The sequence below is a fragment of the Bombus vosnesenskii genome, unplaced genomic scaffold (assembly GCF_011952255.1).
Source record: "Bombus vosnesenskii isolate JDL3184/JDL3185 unplaced genomic scaffold, Bvos_JDL3184-5_v1.1 scf7180000013297, whole genome shotgun sequence".
NCBI classification, from domain to species: domain Eukaryota; kingdom Metazoa; phylum Arthropoda; class Insecta; order Hymenoptera; family Apidae; genus Bombus; species Bombus vosnesenskii.
Genome location: NW_022882947.1, coordinates 57,423 through 81,093, shown reverse-complemented (window position 1 = coordinate 81,093; position 23,671 = coordinate 57,423). Strand labels below are relative to the sequence as shown.

At 35.5% G+C, this 23,671-nt stretch overlaps 1 protein-coding gene across 1 annotated transcript in view; it reads left to right on the top strand.

Annotated features, from left to right (window-relative positions):
* Nucleotides 1-1,633: 1,633 nt before the first annotated feature.
* Nucleotides 1,634-23,671, top strand: part of LOC117233556 (F-box only protein 43-like) — a 47,314-nt gene continuing 25,276 nt past the window's right edge. Inside the window, exon 1 of the mRNA XM_033493963.1 lies at nucleotides 1,634-2,561. Coding sequence (XP_033349854.1) covers nucleotides 1,989-2,561 — 573 coding nt within the window. The 5' untranslated portion in view covers nucleotides 1,634-1,988. The remainder of the gene's footprint in view (nucleotides 2,562-23,671) is intronic.

Here is a 23,671-nt window from a genome sequence, read left to right as displayed (position 1 = left end):
TCTAATTTTTTAAAAACTGAGCAGCCATATCTGTGTACGGAAAGAGGCATTTTTAAGATCTTATTAAATTTAGTAAGTGACTAATAACTCTATCATTAATATGGCACAGAAATTATGTTTTTATATCTTATCTATTTCTTTCTCCCTTCTTATTTAGTTTTAGTCGTAAAATTTGCAATTTGTAAGTAAAAATATTTTGATACTGGCCTTTTTTCTGGAGTCGAACTAGTTCGAGAAAGCAGAATAACATTAATAGCAAGCAGGATGTCTCTAGAAATAATAGTACTGCGTTTGTACCTACTAATAGACACGATAGCAATAGTATTCTTGTCACTTTTATACATTCGAATTAATAACACTCGAGCCTCGTGTAACAATTTATTGTTAATAACATACTTCTCAACAGCTCGTAAAAATACCATTGATAAATTGCTGCTGAGATTCCGTCAATCTTACAATAAATTCTCAACGTCTTTCATACAAATAAATTTGAATAAAGTTGATTACACGTGATTACTAAAACAATTGTGTCAAATCTATTAGTAGTGTTTTTATTTTGCTCCGATGTAATAAAAACATGACAGTATTTTCATGTTTTCATCCGTAAAATCTCATACGCGTATTGCCGTCGATAAGCCTGTGCATATTTAACATAATACATATAATATGCTATGCATTGTACAAATGAAATATCGTACGTATGTACGTTAAACGAATCTTCTAACTTTCAAGAAATATCCCCATATTAAAAAATATCCGTTATATCAATCATACGGATGAAGAAAATACGTTTTTCTCATTTTGAAAATTAAAATTATACTTGTATATTATAGTACATTTAATAAGATGCTTCACAAGTAAATATTACCGGTACGGTAGCATTATGTCAAATAATAATATTAAGAGTAAAATTATAAAGGACTGAGAAAAGAAATTGAAATTAAGTAAACTTTTAACCAACTATATATATATCGGATATACAAGTTAAATTAAAAGTTTTTTATTAGAAAAATATAAAAAAGTCAATGTTGATAATAAGATATGTATTTCTTTCTAAAATATCGATAAATTATTATACTTGATAGGATATTAATGGTATACATATATGAGAATCAATAGTTACACAGTTATTCGTTACTCGATACATTTACATTAAACACACATGCCAATATACGTACGTATGTACATATTTTACGTATATTTAATTCGAAATTAAAATACATTATTTTACTGTAATTACTGCCACATTAACAAAGTTATTGTAGAAAAGTTAAACAGAATTTTGTTTAATATGTATACTAGTAATTTCTCCTATATTCCATCTAGTGGATACAATTAAAGTAATGTGATATATAACTTAAGTCGTATAATGATTTTATAGTCGGTCATAATATTCAAAAATAATTAAGCGGCTTCCCGTGTCTTCCTATAATAAGCATTAATTTAAAGGAAAGAAAGAAAGGACGAGGAGAAAATGAAAAAATATCGAAATTGGTAAAATTGAAGGAATTTTTGTATGCGCACGCGCTGTGAAAGAGAAATCAGAAATCAAAGAGGTCTCCCCAGCAACAGAATTCAGTAAGTCCAGCAGCAGCCGCTAGAGGTAACAGCATCACTAACGCGGCCAAGAATTTCGAGCCAATGGTAGCGCTTGGCAACGAATGGCGGGATGAGTCAGGTTAGCCGATTGGTCGGGCAATTGCCAAGGGAGCTACGGTGGGACAACGGATAAACAGACTTCAAAGTTTCGTAGTGCTTGCAGCGCAGGAACACGCAGAGGGAGAGTCGGTGTCCGCGTGCGCATGTTTGCCGCGAATCTTACTTCGAATCCTTACACAGTGAAGATTAATATTTCTGGTGATACATTTCTGGCGAATTGCTATTTGTCACATGGTTTTGAACACTTTTCATGCAATGTCATGTTGAAATAACATCATGTTGAAGTGACAAGTGAGAAATGGGAATATATCGTCCGGAAAGGCAGGAAGATGGATGAAATGGAAAACATAAGTATCTGCGAGACACCTTGCATCACGATAAACTCGAGCAATCGCAGTTGGCACGACAGTGTTAACGACAGTGGTTATGTGTCTATTACTTCTCATTCTGGCGGGTATACACCAATAATTTCAAGATACAGGTCTAGAGTGAGAGCTACTCCAGATTATACAGGAAGAGAAACAGTGGATATATTGGCGCTCCTTGGAGACAAAAGCAATCATTGGAGGATAGTGTCTAAAATATTATCCTTCCTTGGACCGCAGGATCTTTGTTCAATCAGTATGGTGTCGAAAACATGGAAGAGAATCTGTATAAACGATTCTAGGGCCAATACCAGAAGACTGATCCATGTAATACTCAGACAGAATGCCAAGGAAAATCTAAAATTAATTAAAAAGTCAAAGATAGAAGGAGATATTCAAAGCAGTCCTAGGAGCAGATACGCCAGAAAAGGATACTTGTTAGAGGTACAGAATCTTTTGCAAGTACCAGGAAATCAACTATCACCTAGCAGTCCACCTGTTTCTCCCAGCAAAGTAAAATTCCACTCTTTCGTCAAGGTAAGTGAATTCTTTGATTAATATTCTCCGGTTATGTATCGTGAAATAACTTTTCATTACGGAATGGCATAAGATTACTCAGTTTTCTATTCAAAATGCTAGGATATTGTCTTATCAAATGCAGGATAAATAATAGGCAAAGATAAATAAATATAAGTGTAACTTGAATTATTTTATCTCGTTTTGTACAATCGTATGCAAAATTAGATTTTATATAAGATTATCTTCTTTCTTTTTAGATGAAATTCTATCGTAGTCGACAATTCGTGATAAATTTCACGCTACATAATAATATATAAGATAAGAAATTCAGTTAAACAACTGGTTCATTAACCTGCTTGTGCCTGTATGCACGAACGTGAGAAAAAGTGCTACGGGTACGACGTTCACGCATCTTCTGGAACGCGAACGTTGCGTATTTAGACGATATACAAAGTTTCTTTCTGGGGATCGTATTCGATACCCGTAAAGAAAGAAATACATATATGTTTTACATCAACCGGAATCATATTCTTCCCTCTTACCGTACAGTATCTCTAGATACTCGAGTAACACAGCCTTTCAACGAGTATTCGTTGTTGTATTTTTATCATTAAATATCGAGTCTCGAGGAAATATTATTTTGATAAAAATTTGCTGCTGTATCGATTTGAATTAATCTAGATTAATTAATCTGGATTATTATCCATTAGGCAGAGGGAGTGGGGGACCAATTGTTAATCGATGCTTAAAAAGCATCCCGACACTTATTTATTTTCAACAGGCTCGATCAAAAGACTACGGATACAAGAATTTTTCGATGATTTTGTCCTTTGCGATCATCGTAGTTAAGGATAGTAGAATATCATAACGCAGCGAAATTGATCTTACAGGCTAATATCGATTTATTATAATTGTCAAACGACGCGGAAATATCATATATCGTTCGAAAAGCTCTTTGCGTCTCTAAATTGATTAATTTTTTATAGAAAGATTAACGACTTGAAACAGTGATATTATCTAAAATGAATAAGTACTTACATACCTTAAGATGAATACCTTAAGGTGCAGTTAATTTTAACATATTACTAGAGTGTGAAACGTATATTCTTATATATATGTAGTCTCTAAGAGAATTGCATAAGAAGATGGTAAGTGATTCTATCAGTGATCGATCGATCTTTTTGTCTATTTATTCAACGGCATTTACAATCATCAAGCAATCTATCAAGGACCAACGTTCATTTAACGCAACATCTCTGTTCGATTAATTTACGTTATTGAATTCTATTTTTTAACATTGTGTAATCTAGGGCTTCGATACAGCATATAATATTTCGATACGTTTGTTACACCTTGATAAAGTAATACATATATTATTTTACGTTTCTTAATAATATTACGTTTACGTGTTATCTCGTTGCTAGGTTCGTAATCTCTAATTAATTTGTAGAGCTTTCGGTAAGACTAACATGTTGTTAATTTTAATGTTCGTGACGAGTGTTGGCGTGCTTACGATCGGTAGGATAACTATGTACGTAGTAATTACATTGTGATTTGTCGTAAGACGCGATTGTTCGCGGGCTGAGAATAAAAATATTTATAATCGGATCATAGTTTCGCTTTTATTGAATAATAACAACGTACATACATATAGTCATATTCGATGAGCTCGATTAAGGTGAAGGCTGTAATGTGGCGAAGAGATATTATGTTCGATATGAAATATCGTCAGGCGTATCTAAACCTATAATTAGGTAGCTTATATTCTCTCTCTCTTTTCCGTCGTTGCTGTGCTGTCCGAGGTTATACTTTTACAAGCAGAATTTCGAAGAATAATTAGAGAATGGTAACGGATTGGAACTCGGTAGCTTAGGATTTCGTTCAACAATCCTATAGCTTGCCTATGCATATACGTATGTATGTATGTCGTGGACGTGATTTGCACATGAGCGAACGAACAAATTCGAATTAAGCAACATAATTGTTTCGTCGGCGAGATCATCCGTTTGACGTTGATTTATTGTGATTTCTTCTTTGAAATGCCGCTGGCTCGTCAACCGTGACGGTAGATACGATATATTCCAGTGCTGAAAAATCACCCTCTCGCGACGGATGACGAGCTTTTGGCGCAGCAAATTCTCCGATCTTTAGCGTTAATTTAAGTGTATCGAATTACTAGAATACGAAAGTTTTTCGATAAGTAGCGTATTAAAAGAACACAATAGCCGAGGAAAGTCGACGATGTTACGTATTCGCTCGAACACTTACCCACGACAAATTTCTATGAAAATACTGTATGCATTATACGAAAAACTTGAAATTTCATTAGAACCGCGAGGAGGCGGCACAACTATCGTGATTGTATGGTAACAGTAAAATTTGAAATCAATCCGAAAACACGCATGCAAGTTCTCAGACATTTATTCGAAACATACGATCAGTGTATCGTTAATCGACTGTTGAAATACTTTCACGAGCCACTGTATATGTATTTAAAGAACATAATTTCCGAGTATTTTTACATCACGAATTTCGGGATAGTTTTATAAAAGAGATTTCAATATTTAAGAATATATAGATTATACGTCAGATTTAATGAAACTTAAAGGAACAGCAGAGTATTGCTTTTATTTTCTATGTCGAGTAATTCTCGAGCAATTCTCGAGTAATTCTCGAGTAATTGCCGGATGTTACGTTACATTTTCCATGTTACGTAACCAGGGCTCTTTTTGCTTGTTGCTGAATTATCTTTGAGGCGATTTGATTCTAGGGGAAAGCAAGCCACGCGCGAACTCGTTTCCCTTCATTCATGGTCAAGCATATTAATGGTAACGTGTGTCTACTCTGTAACCGGTGTTGCGCTGCGCTGGTAGTACGGCAACTACCTGCCGTTAATGTCGTTTGCACCTACAGCTTTCGTCGGTGTGCATTTCTTCTCGCGTTAAATCGCGATAGTAGTAGATTAAGCAGATTAAGGAGAGTAGGCGACCGCTTTGTTATCGCGGTGTGAGTAACAAAAGCTCTTCGGCATGGCATGCGGCACTCGAAGGTCTTTTGTTGCACGCATCGCGATAATAAAGTATTCGTCAATCTCTTTATTAAACGAATTAGCATTGCATTCCGCGAATTAATTTCATACAATCTTTCTGAACGATCATCGTCCTGGCTTCGCTTTAATTTAGTAAATCTTCGCGGTGTGAAATACCTCTCTCTTGCCTTTTTCCCACTATCCTAATAACCTCGTATTTCTAAAATTCTTAATTTCTCTGACAAATTCTCCTTACCGAATTACTTTTTAAATACGCATTTTCCTAATAAACGTAATTCCCCGAGAAATTATTAACATTGTGAGAGATTATCACAGACGATATCTTGCAACTTTATTTGCTGGCCGATCGATTTTCTAACTATACAAAAAGGTGCAACATCTTTCTTTATAGATTTTTCACTTTATGGCTTTATCGCTTTGTGGCTTTTCAAAAGCGTGTGATCACGCAGTCAGTGATTTCCCTCGATTGCCACTATTTCACTGCGACCTTTCCATTTTCTTAATATATACTTATTAAATATCGCTATCGCTATTTGTCTCGCTAATTTCTCGTTACCTCCTACCTCCTTTATTGGCCGTTGCAAAATACGTACTGTCGTATCAAGAGTTGAGAACGAGGTACAGTCCAACGTACGACGTCTGACAGGCAACAGACTCCATTGCGCACATATCAACTATCATTTCGTAAGGCGAACGAGCTACATATATGTACGAAATACAAGTAGTAATTACTCGTAATTAGTTGCAAACAGAATGGAAAAGAATAAGAAAGATAGAATCAGCCGAGTCTCTGAGACTCGATTTCGGTAGCGGAGGCTTGAAACGAAACTTGCGGTTAAAATGAATTCTTCGACAAATAATGTGAAATATCTATTTTGAAAGATTTGATTAGATTCTAAATAGACTGAAAATTCTAGTGCGTTCATGGGAAATTTAAGGTTGTAGAAATGCATAGAGCGCATATATGCATGCACATGCGTAATATACAAAAATACGTAAAATTATCCGGAAGGAAGCACTCGTCGCGTTGAAACGTTACGTTAGAAGTAATTTTCAAATAATTATTCTCGGCAACGAGATTTCGTTGTGATACAAGCGTTGCGACGATGATATCATCCAAAGTTTTGATATCGGTTGAAAAGTACCAGGGGAATAAATAAATAACGTTTATTTCATTCGATGCGCGAGGTAATAAGTTAATCTATCGGAGCCTAATCTATTTTACATAATTGACACGAAACTGGTGCTACCGCGGTCCCCTTCTAAGCGATCTCGACCTCACCGCGAACCCCGGGTATAAATATAATTCTCGCTTTCTTGGGGGTAGCGCGTGTTAACATTTTCATGCGAATATACACGAGGTCGTTTAATGTTCCCCGATAAAGTGAGTCGAGCGGCCGATATATCACAGGGGAGAGACTCTCTTTTCCTTCTGCATCAAAGACGCAACGAATCTTTGCCTTTGGTGGGCAAGCCGCCGTTAGCCCTCGGGCAAAAACCGGCCGCAGAGAACAATGCGAATATATTACAGTATTCGATGCTAAAACAAAGAGCCGCGCTGCTCTTTTCTTTGTCTTTTACGAGGGTTACATCGAGACGCGACACGCTAAACCATCCCGTGGTTAACCGAGATCGTTCCACGAAAATCGTCGCCTAAAAATTTTGCCTGTAAACCGCTTCCTCGAACGCTTCTGTCAGTTATACGTCCGATGCGGTGCAAAGGTATTTGTACGATAAAAAATCTTCACTAATTTGAGAAATTCGATTGTTCGAACAACGTGTGTTTTGATCAGCTGGGACAATGAACGTTTCTATCTATCGAGTACATAAAATGGGACTATCGATGGGTCAGCAGCCAACTTTGCAGCCCCTGTGGTTCAGAATACGCATTTAAATATTAGTTTACGCAGTTAAATATTAGTAAAAGTTTCAATATTCCCACTTTAATTTTCCACTTTCAACAGTGTATACGGCGTATAAATATTTGCCTCAAAAGTTCAATTCCACTACAAAAAATTTATTAATCATTCCTGCTTCATACGTACGTACGTACGTATACTTCTTTTGGTTTTGCAACATACCTGCCAACTTTCTTCTTTTTTTTTCTTTTCTTTCTTTACTAAGCCATTTTTCGCTTTCTAATTAATTCTTCTGTTTATCGATAACATAGCTGTCGTTATTACTATATATTTCATAGCGAGTCAAATTCAAATCTTATTAATACGCTACTACATACGTAATTACGACGGTCTTGTCTCGTCTAACATACACGATAGATTCGTAAAAATTTTCTACGTTGGCGACGTTGGCGTAGAGATAGAGGTAATAGGTTACTTACACATTAAACGTGCCGGATACCGAATTAAATTTCAAGTTGTTTCTTGAAATCTAGTAAACGGCGCGAAACAATAAAATCAATTGGTCTCGTCTAACAGTTAGATTAACATTATTGTTCCCTATATATCGATATACATATATATCGTTTCAGTTTGCTTCAACCTCGGACAATCTCGAAAGATACCATAGAAATTTCTTTCCGCGGTAAGAAATTGTCATCAATCCGTGCATGGTTTAAGGTGCAGAGCAGGGTTTAAGAGTTACTTCTTCCCCCCCCCCCCCTCATTTTCGTAAGGATTCGTTATTTTTTAACACGAACCATCGTGAGAGCAAAGTGTAAAGCTGTATCGTGGAAAGACCTCTCTTCGTTGCGACTTTCGCTTTCGTTCTCCCTCGTTTCCTTTCGTCTCGAATTCAAGAGGACAAGAGCTTCATTGTCCACCCTCGAAGATACGTTAGATGGTTGCAGGAAAACGTGCAACTCGAATAATTGCTTGCTCGACGGTTGATCCGTTCTGGTTGGTAAGCAATGCAGCGGCTTGAAATAATGGTTTCCTTAAAGTCGCGCGAGAGCGAAATGCACAGTTCTAGGGAAAGGAAGGAAGGAAGGAAGGAAGGAAGGAAGGAAGGAAGGAATTGTTCCATAATTAGCAACGGCTAGCGAGGGTCGTTGAGTGGTCGTATAAGTTAACAGTTGGTGCGGCCGGTTTCCTGTCGCAAGGAACTTTCCTTCCAGTTTCTTTTTCCGGTGGGTGCTTTGAAATTTTAATCGATGACACCGCGTTTTAACCGGACCTAACGGATTTTGTCCCGAGTCTTTCCACTTTTCGCCCCAAACGAAATCGATCACAGTGTCGATGAGAAAATTGCGCGCGATACGATTTAAAGAATTTTGAATGCACTGCAATTACAAGATATACATCAGATATATATCAGAAGTATAGTGCATACTTTCTACAACGTTTTGTAATAAAACAATTTTCTATCGACGTTCTGCTGTTTTAATTGTATTCTCAAAAATGTGAATCTGCATAAAAATTCGCACTTTACCGATTAGTTATCAGCGTTATAATAAACGTGCTAAATACTTGAATAAATACAACGATGTACGAGTACTTCTTGCAGCCATTGTAAGCGTGAAGGAAACTTTGCGGGAATTGGCTGAAACCGTTGGTTATATTTTTGAAATTTTTAGCTGCTGTGCAACGGTGCTGCAGCAGCATTATCACGTGCACATATTGACCCAGTAGTACCGAGCACCTGGCCAGGTGTATCCTTCGTTTCTCGGTGCTTCATGAAGCGTAAAGCGGTCTGGCAACGGACGAGGAAAGAGACCTCTTTGTACGAAATCGAGCAAGATAGAAATCGTGGTTGGATTTCGAGCATTTTAGTTTTTGCGCATTTATAGAAAATGTCAATGAACAACGATTGCGAGCATAGATCTCACCTCTTTAGCTGACTTCGTAACGATACGAGTTTGTATAAATATCCACCATCTATTTACTACGATCATATAGGCCATTGACACTTGCCACTTGCTGGCGAATAAAAATTCTTCAGACAACCGTTGTAATTTATCCTTGGATATACGTTTCGTTTCAATTAGAAACGTTATTGCGCGACCAGTCTCGTACCGTAACTGCCGTGCTAATTAACGTTTGTCGTTGACGCGCGATCTTGCGAATCTAGTTTAATTAGCCGATACGTCGCCTTTATTCTACCAAAGATGAACTTTTTCTAAACAACGAGACAATATCTTTTGATTTACTTAACTTAATAGTAGCTTAATAGTGTTTTTATTCGTTGTTGCGAGCAAACATTCTGTTTTATTCGATTGTAAGTATGTATGTAGAAATTCCGTCCACATCTATATAGATAGAGATAGAGATATATAGTCGCCGAGTTGATACGTTTTTGCCGAAGGTATCTAATTTAATTGTTGTTGGTATCAGCAATGTAAATAACATCGAGCCGAGTTCAGACAAATTAATTCCTACAAAATTTGCCTACCTCCTTGGTTGCTAATAACGAAGAAGTAATACAAAGAAATAATTATGCATTCATGAAATTCAAGAAGGATACACATTTGTAAGCGAGACGTAAGCACCATCCGACACGCCGCACCGTTCCTGCAACCCAATGAAACTTCTATCGTTTACAGAAAGGATAAGTTACGTTAGACGGTTAAAAGGGATTCGCGGAATCCGCAAAGTATTCCTTGAAAACGGCAGACAAGTTTACACTCTATGTATATTCACGATTCGATAACGTAACTCTGTTCAACTACGATGGGAAAATGTCACCCTTTATAATAACTAGTCACTAGCTATGTATGTACAGCGTTGCACAGTGGCGTGCAAAAGTTTCTGACACTGGCCGCAGTGAATTTTTTACTTTATGTTCGAAAAGCGTTATATCAAAAGCGCTATATCGAAATAAAATAAAAAAAGAAAAGAATTTAAAAACACTAATTGTAAGGCTAAATCCATAAACTGAATCATATAATCGTCGTAAGCCTACACGTTAAGAATCAACTAACAAAAACTAACGAAAAATAATTGTAAAATATCGAATCATCGAGAAACGTTGTCGTTTTTGCAAAATCTCCCAATTAAAGGGTGAGTAAAAAAAAGGATCCATTGAAAGGTCCGTGGTCGGCAGTCGTGTGGTCGAAAGATCGATCGCTATCGGCATTGTAATCTCGGTTTCTGTTCTTTCGAGCAGGTTTCTCGGTGTTGGCGCACCTATACGTACGTATGTACGCAGAATGTAGAATGTAGTAGAGTTGTGAGCGTTAAGGGGTGACGCAGGGCTGCACACAGGGCGGCTGCTGCTGCTGGTATGCGTATAACGAGCAGCAGCAACGGGCGAGCTCCTCTGGTCCCACGATTCGCGGAGCGAGAGCCGCGCAAAAAGGTCCCAGGAATGCCTCGGTACCTCGATAAACGCGTTAAATCGCGTGGGCAGCTATCGACTGAACGCTTGTTTCCAATCTACTACCCCCTTTGCCGTTTTCAAATACGGATTTCTGTCAAAGTAGCTCGCGCTATGACTCGTTCCCCAAAAATTTTAAGAGATCTCTCTCTTCTTTTCTATTAGTTAAGAGTTAGAACAGTTAAGAACCGATGCGATAGGGTATACATCGTGATTATACTAATGAAATATGAAAATTGAAATCCAAAAATATACGTATGTATGTATATAGAAGTTACATGACGTTTATTTTATTTGCAAGCATACAGTTAGTGATAAATTAATACAAATATGTACGGAATAAATAGCGTCATATATCTTAGTAATGCGTACAACGAGTAATTAATTAACTGTTCGAATACTTTGACGATGCAAATTTATTGCAAATTTATACTTATCTTCGTTATATTTTCAGAACTGTCTTAAATTTTACCAATATCATCACGAATCGTTTCTCGTTACAGCGACAACGAAATTTCAAAATGTTTATATATAATATTTCGATAAAGAATTCCTGGCACTGTTCGTATCTTGTTGCTGTCAGAAGTGAAAGCGAAAGAAAATTTAAGAAAATAAGGAGTGACAAAGACACTGACTTACAATTATGTAACTACAAGAGCCACTATAATAAAATGTACGATAGAATATCCAATGTGATACAGATGATACATGTACACTGTATACGGCATTATAAAGTATTACAACTAATCGAGCAGGTCGTCTCTATATCTCTACAAAGCAGAACTTTACTTAACAAGTAAAAGGCAGGAAGGATTTTGAATATTTGAATGTATCCCTGAAGAATGAAAACATGCTAGATAGTAGATAGTAGATCATTTTAACTAGGGGGTAACCTCTTTTTTCTAGTTTTTGATGTAATTAAAATAACGTAATTACAATTAATCCTCTTACATGTACGTATTTTGTTTGCACACAATAAATTCGAATTTTACGAATATTCGTGTTCTAACTTTTTATGGATGACGGATTCGCCGTTTACAATCCAACCAGGAAGATAGTTAACGTTAAAGCAATGCCGAAGGCAAAATAACGTTTTATCAGCTTCACATCTGAGTTGCAATTTGGTGCGAGCAGCAATTATAGGGCGCCGACCTCTCTCTTGTGGTTTCGGGTTTCCGAGAACAAATTTCGGAAAAAAAGAAAGAAAAAGAAAAAAAAAGAAAAAGAAAGAACATGTCTGGAGCTCGATAAATGCAGTAAATTGCATGGGGAGGCACCTGCAGTTGATTGCTTTCGGTTCACTGACGCAAACCCATGCGGCAAGAAGTTTATAAAGATGCTACAAGTTTAAATAAAGTATTTATTCGATATTAACTAGTTGTTGCATACAGAGAGCTAGTCATTCTGTAAACTGGAAATTTTTATTTTCCAATATAGTACTTCGTTATTTGAAAACCATGACTCGTGTATGAGAAATTTATTTTATAGAAAGTTTCTCTAGGAAAAACTGTTTTCCGATTATTAGTACTAAACACACACTTGCTCTCGTATTTTTGCAAAGAAGATGGAAAGCGCTCCAAAATTAGGAGCAGTTTCCTTGAAAACAAGTATATTTATGTTTTAGTTACCTGATAACATACAACATAGCTAAAATACAACGTTACTTGGACGCAATCGGGACCGTTAACAAATGAAAATTAGTAACCAAGATCATGTCAGATTTATAACATTCTACATATATTATAACTCAATATTCTGCACATTAAAAGCAAATTAACTAAAGTCAGTACATAGTGTAGCAGTTCTATAAAAAAGAAAAAAAAATCTCAAGCAGTTCTTTTTCTAAATTAGTTAACGATTGGTTTCAGCCAACAAGTACATAGTTCCTTCATAATTCAGTTGTTTTTAATATCTAAAATTGCGCACGGGCCTGTGTTTCATGAGAAAATGGTAAAAGTCATAGTAATTATAGATAATTTTCTAAATAGACCTCTAATTCGTTTATATCAATTTCGTTGTTGCAAAAATTTGTCTTACTTAATAATATGATTTATTCTATTTGATCATCTATAACGTTTTTCCATCGATACTTACTATTTTCCATTAAACCATCTCTTAATATTGGAAGAAAACATTGTGACACAGTACAAATTGATGCGAGAGGATTGTTAGCAAAACGATTGAAAGATGTAGACGGTTTACAAAACTTGCAGCAATTCTTAAATCGAGATGACGGATGTCTCGGTGTCTGCAGCATAATCACGTTGAAAAAATATGACAAGACGGCACCTGCCAGTGATAAATTGTAATTTATCACTTGTAATTGTAACTTGTAATTGTAAAAAGGCATTTAAGTAAGCAACTCGAGTTAGTCACAGTGAAGCTTTACACTTATAATATAACCATTTGTTCGAGGAATTTAAGCTCTTAATTTTCTTTTGTAAATGTTTCGTAAATAGAATCGTAGTATTTTAAAAAGCGATTTATCAAACATGAACGAAAATTGATTTTGAAAATATGTTATATATCGCTTCCCTGTGTTAACCAGTGTTTAAAATTACGATTTATCCTTTAACTTTATTATCGTAGCGTTAAAACGTTTTCAAGGTGAAGCAACTATAGCGATAAATAAAAATATTGGCACACGTTAGATTTTCTTCAATTTCTCGATACTGTATAAATCTGTAGGATATAATTTTCCAGCATGTAATCCTTATCGTAATTCGTCACTGTTAAGCATTGGTATGAATAGACCCTACAATGCATAAATTCTTCTCGGTTTATATATCATATATATATCATATATATATCATATATATATATATATAAAGAAAAGTTTATATATAAAGAAAAAAGAAAATTGAAAGGATCAAAGCAGAAAGAAAAATGTTATAAATATAGATGATTAAAATTGATAATAGGGTGTAGGGAAGATAGGATAGGTATACTTACATACTACACATTGCATGTGTGCACCACGTGGCTTTCGATTCGCATCGGTTATGTCTTTTCCGGCCGACACCAGATATTCTCCTCGTTCTCGTCGCGTTGGTCAACCACGACCTTTCTCCTTCCACAGTATCACCTGTGGCACCCTCGCTTCTTTAATCGAAACTAACGACACAGTTGTGTCCATCCTTCCGGCATTTCTATAACTTATTCACTATCTTCGTTCTCATCGAACGAACGACATTCGTCTCCCTTCTCTTTTCTTCTTTCTTCTTTTCTCAAAGTACAATGTCAAAGCAATGTGGGTGGTATTTTAGGTTCGATTAGATTTACAAAATTTCTGTTGAATAAATATTGAATGTTAAATACATAATGGAAAACTTATTTTTTAGTTTTTATTCGATTAATTACGAATTCTTGCGTCCCGCAAACAAGAACGTTGCTTTAATCAACGATCTTCGTAAGGATAGCAAATTTGACTACATTACGAAATTGCGAATCAAATAAAAAATGTCTGAATTAAGATATATCTATAATTACGTAGATCAATAACATTAATATGGTTAGAAGCGAAGGTGTGGTTTAATGGCTAAATAGAATCCGGTGTTCATCGTTACGAGTAAGCGACGAGCAATTGTCTTTTTTATATCCTAAGCGTTACCGTATATCTGTACTGTATATCTGGTACTGCTTATCGAATTAATCGTGCGGTTTAATGATTCGAAGAAAGTAAATGGCGTATATCAACATTATGCAACCGAAGCAATAGGAAAAGTGAGAAAAGATCATAACCAGAGACACAGCCTGGCCCAAGGGTCGACAACTTCCGGCGGAGATACGAATTGAGTCCCTACTCTAATCTCTGAGGATTTTATCTCGCGCAGTAACAAGCAGAGATCGTGTACGTTACTGCTGGAACCCTTTAATCCTTCTGTGAACAGATAGTATCAACTGCAACGTCAGGATAATTCCACATAAAACGAACGCTTATAAATTTACCGCACATTTCTGCAAACATCCTTTCGCAAAGTTTCTGCGTACCGTTACACCGCAACTAATATTTATCCTATGTTTCGCACTGGCTACGTTTGCTAAACACTATACTTGATACATGTAAATTTTAATACCAAATGATGAAATTGTAACATCAAACGAAAAGAAGCCAATTTCAAAAATGTCAATTTTGCCTATGTCAAGAATTCAATTCAAGTCAAATGTCTATTTCAAAATATTTAACTTTTTAAACAAACAAAAAACGCGAAAGTAATTCTCTGTAGAATTTGAAGCATCATTTTGAAAGGACGAAATCATATTTTATCGTAAATTGAAATTGGCACAAACGAAAGCTTTGATTGTTTGAATAATAACTTTGTTTGTGCAACAATTATTTCCATCTATATAGAACCATGCTTAGTTCGATGCCGTGCCTATACGTGTTAAATGTAAATTAAATTAAATTATTGTACAAGTCAATTTAGAATGTTCTATAATAGCTTGAATGTAATTTTTATATATATATATAAAAATAGCGTAGAAATATAAAAATGATCCGTTTATTAAAAGCAGTCGATAAAACACAATTGATGATATGAAAAAATTCAAAGTTTATCGTAGTCGGTTTCAGGGTAAACATAGCGATAGAGACCAATGGTTGAATCCGAGTACGGCTTTGCTCGTAGATTTTCCTTCTTAGCTTCTCTCGCCATTCGTTATTCTTGACAGCGTTGGAGAGAATTTGAGAGAAGAGAAAGAAAATCAATAACGATTCGAGAATGAAAGAAGGAGAAAAGTATTGGGCTGTAAGCTGTAAGCACTCGGGGGTAAAAGAGCGGAGCGGGGAGAAGATAGGGACGCAGGAATGTACGGTACGACAGCTGCCCCTATCCCTATGGGTTTGCTTTTGAAACCCCGGCGACGCGACAGTGTCTGACGAAAGATAGTAATCCAATATGCTGCGAGAGAACGAAAGAGAAAGAGAAATGCAGCTGCACTATATATTTCATTCAAATAAATTTTACGTAACCAATTACACGTACGATTATGTATATATTTTGTTATTTTGCATCTGCTTGTTACTTGGGCGATATGATTGGCTTCGATCTGTCTTTTATGCTTACTTAAACAGTACATACTTTGTATATTTAGGAATTAGTTAAATAGACAATTGCATACAAATATCTTTTCAGCATATAATCAAAATTTCAGAATGTTAGAAATCGCTTAATAATCGTAACGTTAAGTTATTTGGAAAGGCGTCACGGCGATGCAAGAAAAGCTTATATGTAAGAAATTTATCTTTTCTTCTTCTTTTTCTTTGTCTTTTTCTTTCCTTTTTTTTCTTTCTTTCTTTCTTTCTTTCTTTCTTTTCTTTTTTTTTTCTCCCAAGTCAGAACGTAGAGCATTAGCGATAAGTTTTAAGTCGAGGATATTGTCTTCAGCATATATGTACAAGATATTTATCGATAGCTGCTGGTTGATGAAGAACTGTGAAATGGTTGATGATAGGAAAAGGAATATACAGATATCTTTTTATCGTTTTCTCGCGTGAAATGTGATACCGCAAAATCAAAATTTCTTCTCTTTCAAATTTTTCGAGGCTATATTAAAATCACTTTATATCTTTTAAGTAGAATTTGCACAATCTGCAACAAAAGGCAAGTTTTCTAGATTATGCCTCTTTCTTTCGATCGTTTTAAATTACTTATTCTTTTCTCGTTTGCTAACTTTCTACAATACGATCAAAATGTACTAGAACTAATTCATCTTAGCAGCTCGCTTTATTTATTTCCACAAGTCTTTCTTTTTCATATTGGTAGCACCGTGGAAAATTTTATGTCATTGTCATTGTTCGTTTACGCGTAACCTCTTGTCTTGTAATTTAAAAAAGCTGCTCTTGGCGATCTTTAACGTGCTGAATTTCGTTGAGCGAAGACTCCGCGTCAAATTTTGTCTTTGGAACGAAATTTACAGCGATGAGGGCATATCACGAAGAAGGATATTCGAATGATAGAAAATGTTCAAAGAAAGCAGAGAACGCGTCCAAGATAAGGATCGATCTGGAAGACTTTCCATTGCGAGAGGTGAGCGACGCTTGAATGAAGTCAATGAATGAAGTTAGAACTCGATGATCGACGACTGTCAATTAAAGATAGTGGCAAACGTATTGGAATATAATTTGGTTTCTGCTAGTCGATTTTGAAACGCGACTTTGATTTCGCACCATGATAATGCTTTCTCGCTCACATATCCTCTAACATACCCCATCGGGGTTCGTGAATTTTTGGCTAAAGATTCGTGTTCATTATCTAATGTGTCTCCGTGTGACCTTTTCTTATTTCCCCGGCAATAAAATTATTGCTTCGTGGATCCCCTCGTTTTGAGCCTGAAGGCTATATCTCTAGTCTATAAAAAGTGATTCGCGGATTGGTAAGAACGTTGGCACAAGCGTATTGTAGCGGCGAGGGGGCCAAAAGCAATTTCGATGAATAAATTCATAATTTATATTTTATCAGACCCAGTGACCACTTTTCGATCACGTGGACTTGAAGAATTCAAGAATTCTGACTGTTAAGTGAAGCAAGTTTCACAGGTGACAGATGCAGTATGAAATCTACAAAATTTCTTTCAAATTTAATATAAAAATAGATCGAAGATAAAGTAGATCTTTAAGCAAAAGAGTTTTTACGTTCACGATGGCAATTCAAAATTATTATTCGTAAATAATGTTACTCGTGGAACAAAGCATCGATGGTTATCATTTAACAGCGAATCGTTCAATTTTTATTATTTGTTGTGTCTAATAGATACAGCCCAACCGAGGATTAAAGCGGTGGTAAGAGAGGCTCGACAGGATGCGAGAGAGATAATAAAGAACAGAGCATGAAAGAGAACATAAAGAGAGAAACCTCCCCTACTTAGAATGATAAACCTTCGCTGGTGGAGAGCGGCAACTCGCAGCTGTGTTCAAAAAATGTTTTTGTCCACCGTTTTCTCCTTCTCTCTCTTCTTTTGCATCGTTACTCGCCTGCTCCTCGCCTTTGCATATACGCAGCCTTCTGAAGAAACTATCTAATTTACTAACGTTTATTACATCTTAAATAGTCAATGATAATAATATCGAAATATATATATATATATATATATATATATATATATATATATATATATATATATATTAATATATATATATATATATATATATATATATATATTGGTTAAAGAATTATATTTTAATTAAAAGTTCGACGAGATATGTGAATGCACTACAAAGTACATACTTTTTTTTATATCTATACGCAGTCTTATGCAGGAGAGATTTTTAATCTGTTTAAAGCGGATGGTTATTATAAAAACCTCATTATACGATATATCTATTATATAATATACGATAGATGTGCATATTCATTGCATCTAAAATAGTAAATGACAATGTTTACATTAATTTATACAAATATCTAAATAAAACATTTATATTACAGATAATGAATTTAATGAAATACCTAGCGAAATACAAAAGAAATTTTGTGTAAATCATGTTATTCAAAGATTATGTTATAACCTGTACATTGTAGGTTTACTATATACAATTCCCTGGACGGATTTCAACAATGCAGAATGCCTGGTGCGTTTCGTTTTGCTCGACGCACACGTGCGTACGCATACATATCTGCGCGGTAAATAGCGGAAGTGCCTTGCAGATGACGAATCAATTTAAGATGAAACTGACACTACGTTTGCTTATTCGCAAGAGGATAGAAACATAATACGCCTCATTTTCCATTATGTATTTGAGTTAATTCAAAGATTATACAGAATTACGATATTTACTGTTCGATAAGGTATAACGGAGCTTGCCTCCTTCGCTATGTGTAGTTATTTCAATCGAATCGATAGATTGTATTATGTTTCTTATCTCTAAACAGTCAAAAAATAAGTTCATTCGTGCTTCGTTCATCTGCATTATACGTTGTGTGTTCTTGATAAATAACACTAACCGCATCTACCATGCAACTACAAATATTAAAAAAAGCGATAACCGCATTAGCTAATGATATTAGTACATGAGGTGATAGATATGTGAACCGTAGATAACGAGAGATAGTCGGATTATTATCTTTCTGCGGTAGGAACAATTAGGTTAAAAAACGTGACTCTTCACCCTTTCGAAATAAAACAGGAAAAGATATTTTATTCTTATTCGGGAAAATTTCAAAATTTGTCGATACAAATGTAAACTTACAGGATGGTGGAAATTTCTTCTGTCTTGAAATTCATCATACAAAGAAATTTATTCTATTTTTTATGGGTACAGAGGTACCTCTGTAATGAAGACACAACATAGATAAATTATTTCTGCTATAATAAATTGTTCGATATATATGTATACGTACATTATTGCGGATATGTATATCGGAAACATCTCGTTTTAATATTAACAGCGATATCAAACGGTAAATGGGAATATAAAGTAATCAAACGTTATGTTGGGAAAAGCATATTAAAAAGGAAATACAAATTTCTGCTTTAAAGAATCTAAATGACAAATCGTAGATAATCGTTGTTACCTCTGTGATATGATATTGTTATCAGTATGCAACATCTTGGACGCTTCGCGCGTCATTGGAAATTTCACGTTTCTATTCTAAGAAAACGAAAGACTCGTGTGAGAACATCTATATCTATGTATCTGACCTAGTAGATGGTAGAAACTGGTACGATTTAGCACGCACGAATGGATTAGCATCCGGATCGTTATACTATATATATATATATATATATATACACGTGCACTGTGTTGTTCTATCGGTCGTTGCTTTTACTAGTTCGATCATTTTGCTGGTCTCTGACGTCACTAACCATATGATTGCTGAGTCATATGGTCCTAAGAACCCTTTGCATCCTGGACCAGCCAAGAACCTTGATTCATGCCTTTCTTGTTAACCCTTCGATTCCTAACAGGAGAAAAGCGAGAGTTGGGTTATGGAAGAAATCGTTGAGCTTCCTAAACAAAAGTCTCTACGTTTTTGCTTTCTTTATATGTGTACATATCTGTTCTTCTTCTTTGAGAAATAAAGTTAGGAATTGAGTTTCTTTAGTTTTTATAACTTTGGATGAGTAAAAAAGTACTTTAAATTGTAGCTTATGTGCGGATTATTAATTATAAAAGAAGATTTTTACAACTTAGGTTCCTACTTATCCGATAAACCAGGCTTTCTTAGAATTGTTTTCCTAATGATCTGGTAAATAATGAATCTTACATTTTCCAGTATTTTAATCGTATATATATATACACACGATATATTGTAATAAAATAATTATAATAGTTGCACAGATACGCGTGTAACGATGTACGCGTGCTTTTATACAGCCTAATAAAACTGTAATATCAGCTCTGTTATGCTATTTCACGTATTAATATTATTATAACTCTAGCACGTGCCGTTTATCCACCTTCTCTTCTCCATTTAACGAACTGCTGTGACTTCTTCTTTCTCCTTTGAATCCCGAAAATAATATTCGCACACATCTAAGCCGTTGATCTCTAAATTGATTTTTCCAGCTCTCTTTCCGTAGCATAAGTTTGTTTTTGCGAATTCCAAACTTGCACTTTTTTTATGGCAACAAGCTAATAACGGTCATTGCTACAGTTCTATAAATCCGTTCACTTTCCCTCTATCTCATTGTTTTTGTACGACTTATTCAAGATTTATTATTAAAAATAAGCGCTTTGATATATTTGCTAGATTAATATCGTATGTTTTAACGATAATTAATAAAAAATGTAAGAAATCTTAAGTCTTTTATTTAGTCTTATTTAATAAATGAACTATCTAATGTTATCTCAAAATTACAATAGTTTAACATAATTTTCAGTATAAACACAATTGTGCATATTTACATATATTTCTTTCGTTTTGTGCACTTTACTCTTCAAACATGTTTAACAATTATTTCAATGCTTAATCGTTGTAATTCTCTATTCTCCGTCTATATTTTTGTGCTCTTTGGTCAACGTACGCCAGCATCAACATGTATTCCCGTTGCCTTCCTCGCTTCGTAGCTTATTTCCTTGGTCATTTGTCCCGTTCATCTTTTTCGCAGTTTTTCCTGGTTTTCTCTACGAAGTCCTTTGTAACTACACGTACAGACATACGTAGAACACTCTTGTTCTTCTGTTTCTTTATTCTCTGTTATCCTCTCTTTCCTTGCCCGTATCCTTTTCCTCCAAAAGAGATTCTGTCAGCGTCTTTCTTTCTGCGTCCGTTTATATTTCTATCCTCTTCGGATGCTTGCTCGTATCCTCTCACTCCCTCGGTTCGGAGTGTTTCGTCCTCCTCCCTCAATCACCTCTCTGTTTCGCTGGCATGCTTTCCGTCCTCTCCAGCCTCGTGTATGGACGGGCCTCTGGCAAGCCTCAAGAGCGAAAGAGAGAACGGTCCTTGTTGCTATGCAGCGGACGACAGGGTGATCCGCGCGAGGGAAAGAGAGAAGGAAACCGAAACGACCAGGAGGGCGACCGCTATGATTATTATTCGCAGGCCGAATAACCAGTGCGACCCTCCGGGGAAGGAGCCGCGTACTTGGCCGTGTTCGTTGGCTGCTCGGCCACTTTTTTACTACCTCTCATTCTCTCCCCAAGCTTCTCCCCATGCCTCTCTCTCTCTCTCTCTCTCTTTTTCTTCCTTCTATCACTCAGTTGTCGGTTGCAAATGTGTGGTCTCTTATATGTATAAGTACATAGGTACACATGATTGGGAGCACCGAAATCGCACGCTCTTCGATCAACTTGCTGACAATTTTTTTTTAATTTCTCTCTTTATGTGTTATATGTGTATATATATATATATACACATATATATATATATCGTATATTGCATTTTATATATTTATATATACACATATTATAATTTAACAATTAATAACAATTGTCGAAGCTTCTTATCGAAAATTTGGATATACTTGCTATACATACTTTATACGTCCAGATTTCTTAATATATATCTCTCAAATTTATTGTAAACGTGTTATTTATTTTTTCAAATAATAGTTAATGGTTGTTCCGTTTCAAACATATACATAGCTATATCATAAAACATTATCGAATGTGTTGTTGTTTAAATAGGTGAATAGTTTTAAATAAAAATTTAAGAAATAGCTTTTTACAGGTTTATTTGTTAAATTATACAGAGCCAAAAAGAATAAAACGATAAGTATCGAGTATGCGATTATGATGATCCCAGAAATATGCATATGTATATAGTGTATGGTTTATTGCGTGCAACATTTTTCATGTTACAAAAGAGGCACTATCCTCAACTGTAACATATTGAGCTGAGCGCGCGACTTTGTGTATACAAAATATATGTGTGTGTGTGTGTGTGTGTGTGTGTCACTAAAGAGTAAGCTTTTGATCGTGGCAATAGAGAAGTAGAGATAGAAAAAAACAGACAGAAGCTTTGAGTTTGAGAGTTCGCACACCGACCAAGCTAGACACCAGGGCCCCTGATGACGTAATGTTGTTTACTTTTAAGCCTTCCCTTGGCAACAGGTCGCTTTCCGCGGGTCCGAGATGAAAGGATCGTCGCAGAGAGAGAGAGAGAGAGAGAGAGAGAAACAGAGAGAGAAAGAAAAAAAAAAACGATATCGTTGTTAATCGTCACCAAGAAACGCGAACAGAATATAATTAATGTGTATATGTATTTATAACAAAATGAAAATTGAAGTTTCGTTATTCAATTAGTAAAAATCTACGAATATGCCAGAATACAATAATACATATAAATACGTGCCAATTTTATTATTTCACATTAGTGAAGAATAAATATTTAAGTTGACATATGTATCTATAAAGGATCGGGAATAACATATTTCAGTACGAACAGTATGATTATAGTAAATAACATAAAAATTTGTAAATAGGATGTAGAAAAAAGGTGTGTGAAACGTTGACGTTCGTTTTGAAAAATTAAGCGTCTAGTACTCATGCGTATTTCTATGCTGACGAAAGGTTCTATAAAAAGGCACGATTCCAGAAGTGAAAGTTCATTATGCGAACTTGCATCGCGAAGATATTTAAATTCGACCGAAAAATATTTTTTAGCTTTTCCTTTAACTTTTATTTAATTGACACGCTGCTAAAAAACGCTTTGGCCCTTTAACCGAAAATATCATTTACATCGCAATATTATAAAATGATTTTACGCGTTAACATGTACATATATCTATAGCGATACGTACAAAACACGTTTCACTTGGATTCCGGTCGTTATCCTTGAGCGCAACTTTTTTGTGTCATTTACACCAGGAAATTTTCTTGAACTTTTTCAAGTGACACGAGTGCCTTGATCGATACCTTGAACTTAACAAATTTCGTATGTTTCTTGAATATGTGTGAGAAAATGCCTTTTTATGATCTAGGAATAGGAAAATACCTAAATAATTGAATATTTGAAGCTTACTGGACGAAAAGTGATGCTATTATACGACCGGTTTTATCGGAAAGAGTATATCTTCTCCGTAAGAGCGATTAACGTTCCAGCGGATATCCGTGAGTCTATAAACCGATTTCTCACGAGCTCCGGTCAGCTATTCGCGTCTCTCGGATTCCAAACTCCTCCTCTACGCCTTCGGTCTTGCACGACCTAGACAACACGCGGCAAACAACTCCGTGTGTAGGATAGAATGTGCTTTGAACGTCCTTGACTTCTCCGCTTCGGTAAACCGATGTGTAGTGGATGCACCGTTGCAACGGTGTTGTTGCCTCGTTTTCCGTTACAGTTTTTGATTAATTCAATAGCACGATCTCGTGCTATACCTATTTAAATCTGTTTCTGTCAGGAACTTAAAACGCGGAGAAGCG